The 8,546-nt window shown below is 48.8% G+C and overlaps 1 protein-coding gene across 1 annotated transcript; it reads right to left on the reverse strand.

Moving 5' to 3' along the window:
• Positions 1–752: 752 nt before the first annotated feature.
• Positions 753–7,253, reverse strand: TMEM213 (transmembrane protein 213). Its single transcript, XM_003420269.3, has 3 exons — positions 7,058–7,253; positions 2,482–2,553; positions 753–1,591 (listed from the first exon to the last, which is right to left on the reverse strand). The coding sequence occupies exons 1-3, from the start codon at positions 7,167–7,169 to the stop codon at positions 1,422–1,424; spliced, it is 354 nt and encodes a 117-aa protein (XP_003420317.2). The 5' UTR covers positions 7,170–7,253; the 3' UTR covers positions 753–1,421.
• Between the last annotated feature and the right edge of the window lie 1,293 nt (positions 7,254–8,546).

Below are 8,546 nucleotides of genomic sequence, written 5' to 3' on the forward strand. Positions count from 1 at the left end.
TACTCATGTGTAAATCAACAGCCGTGCACGAGGCAGGACACACGATCATTCAACACTCAGAACAACATGTCCACCGCGTTGTACCAATTAACCACTGAGATAGAAATTATCTGGCACTTTGGAGGCAGCAGGATGAGCCGGGGTATCCCTCCAGTTCCCATTGGCTGGAAAACTTACCTAGATTTTCTGAAAGAGCAATTGGCAATTGAGTCATTCCCACCTCTAGAAAACGTTTCCTCTATTTCATTTTTCTTTTTTGTCTTAGGACTATTTAGAGTTCATCCAATGTAAATACATGTTTCCTTACAAGGAACAGACATTGTTTTCTAAAGAAAGAGTCCTTCTGTCCTTTCTTCTCTCTGATATCCTGCCCAGATTCCTCCAGCCTCCCCTCCCCCTAGAGTTCACAGCAACGGATCTGTCCCCCATGTTATGTGTGATGATTGCGGTTTGCTGGGGGAGCAGTGACCAGCCAGTTTGTTCCATGGAGGGTGGTTAGTTCAACCATCTGGAGACTAACGGGGCTTCTGAATGCAGTGATGGTCATAAGTGCATCTAAGGCAAGGACTCATTCATCCTTTCCCCCTACCACCCACCACCTATCATCCATCCATCCACCCATCCACCCATCCATCCATCCATCCATCCATTCATCCACCCACCCACTCCCACCCCCCCCACTCCCACCCCCCCCCACCCACCCTACACCTTTGAGCCAGGCTTGAGGTGGGGTTGGAAAGCAGAGTGAGGAATGGCAGCAGGAAGGCTGAGGAGGCCAGGATGAGGAGGGGTCAGGGCAACCAGTCAGAGCCTCCACTCCAGGACACGCTGGGAGGTCCGCCTGGAAAGAGGTTGACCTCGTACAGAGGACTACACACCAGGGAGGAGCTTCATTGTTTCACTGAAGGAGCTAGGCAGGAGTAACAGATGCCATGGGAGGGGCAGGCTGCGGAGGAAGACCCCAAAGGCAGCAAGGACTAATGAACTATTCCAGAAACAATTACAGAAGGTGTAGTGAAGGGGTGCTGCTGGTGAGAACGGGGAGACAAGACAACCGTGGGAGATGGCTTGAGGAAAGAACAAGAGCTGGGTGTTGACTGGATTTGGTGGTGAGGAAGGTGGAGGGTTGAAGTTGATTTTCATGTTCGGAAACCACAGTGATGCCCTTGACCAACACAAAGAGCCTGTTTTTGGTGAGAAGCCGTGTATTTTTTGAGCGCCCTCTTGGGGCCTGGAGGAGCTCAGCATTCCAAAGGCAACACCGGCCTTTCCTTATTAAAAAAAAAAAAACTTCTTCCTTTGTAGAACTAACTGAAGCTGAAAGTTGCACAACTTTAAAATAGCAGAAAGCACACTAGCACAATGATCCACCCCACTGTCCTTAGCTTGGTGGCCTGGACCTTCCTAGAGTCGGCTCAGAGCTAGGACGGCAGGCCCTTGGGATCGTCGGGCTTGAGTGTCATCAGCTTGCCCACGCAGAGCAGGATGAGGGTGAGGAACAAGAGGCTCCAGCCCACGGCAGCCGCGATCCAGCCGTACTCATCCATACCCGCATGGCAACACTGGGCAGCAAGCGGGCAGAAGTCAACAGCTGAGGGAAAGAGAGAGAAAGGACGTATGATGCCAGCCCCCAGCCCCTTGTCTAAAACCGACATTATCAACAGCAGCGATAACCTGGGCGCTAACATTCACTTAAAAAATAAATACCTGTTGCCATCAATTCCGACTCATGGTGACCCCATGTACTTCCGAGTAGAACCGCACCCTGTGGGGTTTCCTCGGCTGTAATCTTACAGAAGCAGATCACCAGGCCTTTCTCTCACAGTGCTGCTGGGTGGATTTGAACCGCCAACTTTTCAGTTAGTAGCCTAGAGCAAACAGCCAGGGATCTTTTAGGTTGTGCAAATGGTTAAGCGCTGGGCTGCTAACTGAAAATTTGGCAGTTTGAGTTCATCCAGAGGTGCCTTGGAAGAAGGGCTTGGTGATCTACTTCCAAGAAATTAGCCATTGAAAGCCCTGTGGAGCACAGTTCTACTGTGACACACACTGGGAAGAGGGGTTGCTTTGCACAGTACTGAGTTCCCTGCAACTGGAAGTATTTGAGTAGAGCATGAAAGAAAGAAAAACAACAACAACAACAACAAAACGGGTTGCCATCTAGTTGATTCCAACTCATAGCAACCCTACAGGCTCCTGCACTGGAAAGAAGTTGGATGAGCTGACTTCTGTGATCTCTCCACTCCAAATTTCTGCAAGCATTCTTGGGTCATTAAAGCCACTTGTGCCAAAGATTATGACCTTGGATTAGCTGAGGCCAAGGTAGCTTCTTAGACATGTTCCGTACACACTTCTGGGGGCCCATGAACAAAGTGCACCAGGCAGGCACTCCGCCACGACACCATCACCTGACGAAGCCAGAAGGCCTATGCCCCCCTCGTCCCGGCCAGCTCTGGGGTTAGGCAGTGGGCAGGAGGAGCTTACTGGGGCACTGCTCCAGGGTCCCGGGGTCTGGCTGAGGGTCGGTCACGGCTGAGGAGTTGCTGCTGTTTGCTTCTAGAAGGAAGACAAGAGATGGTGTCAGGCAGAAGGAAAGGCTGTTCCCAGCAGAGTCTGCCATCTTTTTTGTAAATCAGCAGTGTTATGAAGGTGAACATTGTAGGAAGTGCCACTGCAGGTATAGGTGTCTCTGGGTGGTGCACATGGTTAGGGCACTTAGCTGCTAATCGAAAGGTTGAAGTTTTGAGCCCACCTGAAGGTGCCTCAGAAGAAAGTCCTGATGACCTACTTCTAAAAAATCAGCCACTGAAAACCCCGTGGAGCACAGTTGTCCACTGACACACATGGGGTCACCATGAGTAAGAGTCGACTCCATGAGGTCGAGTCATTCCGACTCACAGCAACCCTCTAAGACAGAGTAGAACTGCCCTATAGGGTTTCCAAGAAGTGGCTGGTGGATTTGAACTGCTGACCTTTTGGTTAGCAGCTGAGCTCTTAACCACCGTGACGCTAGGGCTCCAATTATAGGTATAAAGCAAAAAACCAAACCCACTGCCGTCGAGTCGATTCCAACTCATAGCAACCCTATAGGACAGAGTAGAGCTGCCCCATAGAGTTTCCAAGGAGCGCCTGGTGGATTTGAACTGCTGACCTCTTTGTTAGCAGCCGTAGCACTTAACCACTACACCACCAGGGTTTCCAATTATAGGTATATTGAGGCTTTATTCAACAAAGTGAATGCTCCTTCTATTCTCATTCAGCGCCCCTTCCTCACTGCCCTTCAGGAATGGAGGGCCTGCTGTGTAGCTCCCCAAACACTCCACTTTAGCTGCTTTTCATGTGGATAGAAGTGGCTTTTCCAGTGTATATTACAACAACCACTGAACTCAAATGTCTTTTTATAAGTAAAAAATTCACTCCAGACACTTGAACAAACAAACACCGAAATCCGACCTTGATTCTTTATTCCTTTCAACTATGATATTGCTACCCAGGCAAATAGTTATGAAAGAAATTAAACCCCACACAAGCAAGTCTGCAGAGAGCGAGAACACTCAGCACTTAGAATTGCCCTTTGGCTGACGAGCAAGGAGCTTGAAGACGAAAAGAACGTGAGCAGAAATTCTTCAAGTTCTGTCAGAGTTTCGGGGTGGGGTTGTGGAGGTGAACATAGGGTCTCTGAGGAAGAAAAGCCGTTTCTCATGTTCTCTCCCATAACTGAGAATAAGAAGATAGTTGGTCTAAGTCACACTGTCCAATAGAGTAGCCACTGGTCATTTGCAGAGACTTAAATTTATTGAAATGAAATAAAAATAAGCATTAAGTTTCCCGGTCACATTAGCCACATTTCAAGTGCTCAGTTGACACTAAAACAAAAACAAAAACCAAACTTGTTGCTGTCGAGTTGACTCCCACTCATAGTGAGCCTATAGTGATCCATGTACGAGGAGCAACTGGTGGATTCCAACTGTCAACCTTTTGGTTAGCAGCCATAGCTCTTAACCACTATGCCATCACGGTTTCCACTGGTGGCTACCATATTGGACAGCGCAGATATCCTGTTATCAAAGAAATTTCCGTTACACAGCACTAATCTTAGTAGTGGAGTCCTGGGTGGTGCAAATAGTTAACACGCTCCACTGCTAACTAAAAGGTTGGTGGCTCAAGTCCACCCAGAGGCATCTTGGAAGAAAGTTTCGACGATCTACTTCTGAAAAACCAAACATTGAAAACCGTACTGAGCATAGTTCTACTCTGACACACACGGGGTCGCCATGAGTGGGAATCAGCTCAGCGGCGACTGGTTTTTAATCTAAGTAGACCAAAACCAAGCGGTCCATTTTGGAGAATCTTTCTGGAAATCTGCTTTTTTGGAAATACAAAACACGACACAACAAAACCAAGCCAGAGAAATGGTTGAAAACTCTTAAGGCTGCACTGAAAGTCAGCATGTCCTTCAAAGGCCCTTGTTACATAGCAGGACCCGCTAGGGAGAAATTTCTTCCTCAGCCAAGGTCATAAAATGCTGTTTAGACTAATTTTATTCCACCCAACCCCGGCGCCACTGCAATGTCCTGTAATTACCATGATGCAATCTGACTGCTAACTGTAAATTATTTACAGCTAAATGGCTTAGTGCTTGGTATTTATTTGCTTTGGTGAAATTGATTCTTTCACACTTGAATTTTCCTTATGACCCAAATAACCTCCTTGACCCTGACTTTCATTTCATGTCTTGTAAGTGATTCCTATACAGAGCAAGTGAGTTGAAAAAAACCTGTTTAATTGGATTCTAGGGTTAGGGTTGGGGTTAGATTAGAGGAGCCCTGGTGGAACAATGATTAAGCAAAGAGCTGTTAACCTAAAGGTTGGTGGTTCAAACCCACCCAGAGGCTCCACAGGAGACAGTCCTGGCCACCTGCTTTCGTAAAGATTATAGCCAAGAAAACGTGATGGGGCAGCTCTACTCTGTCACCCATGGGGCTGCTATGAGGCGAAAATTGACTTGATGGCACCTAACAATGACATTGGGCTAAACCCATATGAGATTGCCATTTTCACAGGTCCCAAATCAGCAGTTTCTGTGGTTCAAACTGAACAGCCCAGCTGCAAATTCCTAAGAATTTAAACATCAGCCTCATCCCTCAGTTCGATTCCCCATCACTGCATCTCATGAGCAGCCACCACCCGTCTGTCAGTAGAGGCTTGTCCTCAGCTGTGATGATGAACAGCTTTCAGAGGAGCTTCCAGACTAAGATGGACTGGGAAGAAAGGCCTGGTGACCTACTTCCAAATATCAGCCAGTGAAAACCCCGTGGAGCACAATGCTCTGATCTGCAACTGACCACGGGGTTGCTGCAGGACCAGGCGGCATTTCTTTCTGTTGTACATGGTGTTGCCATGAATTGGGGGCTGATTTGGCAGCAGCTAACAACAGTTCCTTCCTCATCAGCAGAGCCAGCCAGGGACTGACCCAAGTTGGGGGTCTCTTCCAAAGTAGAGGCTACCGGGAAGATCCAACAATGCAGTGCAGTTAAAATTGTCCAATTTTCGAGCCCTTAACAAAAGCAAGGCACTGTGAAGGTTGTTGTCTTGGGGGCTGTGGAGTCCAACTCATAGCGACCTTCTGTACAACAGAAGGGAATACTGCCTGGTCCTTCACCATCCTCTCCATCGTTCCTATGTGCGAGGGTAAACAGAAAGCAATAACGCACTTTTGTTGGGGAGGGGTGATGTTAGAAAATGTAATGGACACGCTAACCATAATTGTTAGCATTCATTTGCTTACCATGTACTATTTTAAGTTTTTTTATAGGCAGTTATCTCATTTCATCTTTACAACCACCCTATAACTAAAAACTTTGATTATCTCTACTCTGTATATGAGAAGGAGCCCTGGTGGTGCAGTGGTTAAGAACTTGGCTGCTAACCAGAAAGGTAGGCAGTTCGAATCCAGCAGGTGCCCTTGGAAACCCTATGGGGCAGTTCTACTCTGTCCTATAGGGTTGCGATGAGTTGGAATTGACTTGTCGGCAACAGGATTTGGATAGATAAGGAAAGGAGCCCTGGTGGTGTAGTGGTTAAAGCGCTTGGATATTAACTGGAGGGTTGACAGTTGAAACCCACTAGCCACTCCTCTGGAGAAAGATGAGGCAGTCAGCTTCCATAAAGATTACAGCCTTGGAAACCCTATGGGGCAGTTCTACTCTGTCCTACAAGGTCATTATGAGTCAGGGTGAACCCGATGATGCACAACAGCATAGATAAGGAGAATGGGGCGCAGAGAGGTTAAGCAATTTGCTCACGGTCTCACAGCTAGGTGGTTGTGGAAGCCAGCATGAGTTGAAGCTCAGTGGCTCCAGGAGAGGCTGAGGCTGAGAGGGGCAGACCCAGGCTTGGGGGGTGGCTGGAGAGTAGGAGAGGCTGTCAGGGACTGGGGCAGTGTGCTGAGGCTGAGGGGGGCGGAGGAGCAAGATCAAGGTGGGGGCAAAAAGCAGGAGCAGGCGTGTGTAGTTCAGGTCCCCATCCATGTCGTGAAGAGTACAACCTGGGAAAGGCAGGAACACCACACAACTCCCCTGGACTCCACAGGAAGACGGGGCGGTAACCCAACATTGAGTGTCTCAGAGAAAGAACAGACAGTTTTCCTGGCGTTAAGGTGGGTGAAGGGTGCAGAGGAGGTAAGGGGGCAGGGAAGGGACCTCAGGGAAGGGAGGGGCTGTGAACCACAACCCCCCGGGAAGGGAGAAGGAGCCAGGAGATACTACAGACCAAAGATGGTTTCAGGCCAATTTGTCCCCTGATGGGGGAGATTTGCAAATTGTTTTTTCCTCTCTGCTTGAGGCAAAGGCCAGCCTAGGTGGCTATTGCTGTCCTAGATGAACCTTAAGTATTTGATCTTGGTAAATGTAAGGTGCCCCATCCAACCCCCCCACCTCTGTTTCCTCTTTGTGAAGGACCAGTCCTGACCAAAAAGTCCTGCCCCTTCTCCCCTCCCTCTTTCTCTTCCTCCCTCCCTCCCTCTTCCAAGCAGGGTTTGGAATAAAGCTCGCAACTCTACCTGCTAAGCAAACAGAGTAGAAGGAGACGAAGAGGAGACTGAGGGTCATTGTGGCCCGGGTCACAGAGGCGAGGCTCTTCCTGCAGGAGAAGCAGGCGGCTGTCTGCACCATCTCCGTGGAGGTCAGCTGAGTACCGTGCTGTGACCTGTGTGAACAGGGCGCTGTGCTGGGGACACTCGCCCTGCAGGAGTTTGAATACAGCTCTGTTCTCTGTCTCAGGTGAATTTCTGCTCTGTGTTTGGGGAAAAGAGAGGGGGTGGAGCAAGGCAACTTGACTGTCACACCTCGTTCTGACCTCCCTACAAGGGAAAGCCAACTCTGTTGGCTGGGGAAGAGGGGGAGGAGGAGGGAGAATTTATGCTGTTCCTCCTTAAACTCAAATTTTGTCCCTACTGAGAACAGGAGAGAAGGGTGGGAGGAAGAGGAGAGTCCTACCTGCTGCTCCTTGCTGGCTCTTCAATTTGTAGGCATGGTAATGGAGTCCCTCTTCCACCTCATTCAATATTTGCTGAGCACCTGCTCTGCACACTGCACCATGCTAATCTGGGAATACCTGTCCCCAAAGTGCTTTACCTACGAGCACAGGTCACTGAGACACAGAGCAGCGTTTCAGGAGGGACTCGGGAGAGACAGAGGGCCTCGGGTCTGAGCAGCAAAGGGGCACCTTTGCCAAATGGTGCTTCATGAGAACAGGGTGTTTGATTTGGGTCTTGAAGCTGGGTAAGAGTTTGACAGGCAGAGAGAAGAAGACAGCCTTGTAGATAGAAGTGACAGGTGAGCTAAGGCCAGAGGCAAGAAAGGACTCAGAGGTCTACTGTGGCTGCAGCCCGGAGCACAAGTGGTCTGAGAAGGGTGGGCTGGGGTGCAAATGGACAGCCAGGAGGTTGAGCACCTGGAATTACGGGCTGAGGAGTTTGAAACAAAGTCAGCAGGTGATGGGGAGGCTTTGTAAAGATTTTGAGCTGAGTAGTAGCTTGATTGCAGCTCTGCTTTTAGTCTGAAGCATTTATTGACAACCCACCACGTACAGGAAAGGCATCAGCCTAGACCCAAAGGTGAATGAGACATGTTCCCTGCCCTTGAGGAACACAGTCCAGCAGTGAGAGCAACAGTGAAGAAAGAATCTTGACACAATATAACAACAACAGCAACAAACCCAAACACTTTGCCATGCAGTTGATTCTGACTCATAAAAAAAAAAAAAAATTTTTTTTTTAGGGACCACATAAGACAGAGTAGAGCTGTCCGATAGGGTTCCCAAGGAGTGGCTGCTGGATTCGAACTGCCAACCTTTTGGTTAGCAGCCAGACTCTTAACCCCTGTGCCACCAGGGCTCCTTGGTACAATATAGTAAGACTTAAAAATGGTCATCTTCTATAAGTTATGGGAATCCCTGGGTAGTGCAAACAGTTAACACACTCGGCTGTTAACCAAAAGGCTTGAGGTTCAAATCCACCCAGAGGTGCCTCAGAAGAAAGGCCTGGATAT

The sequence above is a fragment of the Loxodonta africana genome, chromosome 8 (genome assembly GCF_030014295.1).
Source record: "Loxodonta africana isolate mLoxAfr1 chromosome 8, mLoxAfr1.hap2, whole genome shotgun sequence".
Lineage (NCBI taxonomy): Eukaryota > Metazoa > Chordata > Mammalia > Proboscidea > Elephantidae > Loxodonta > Loxodonta africana.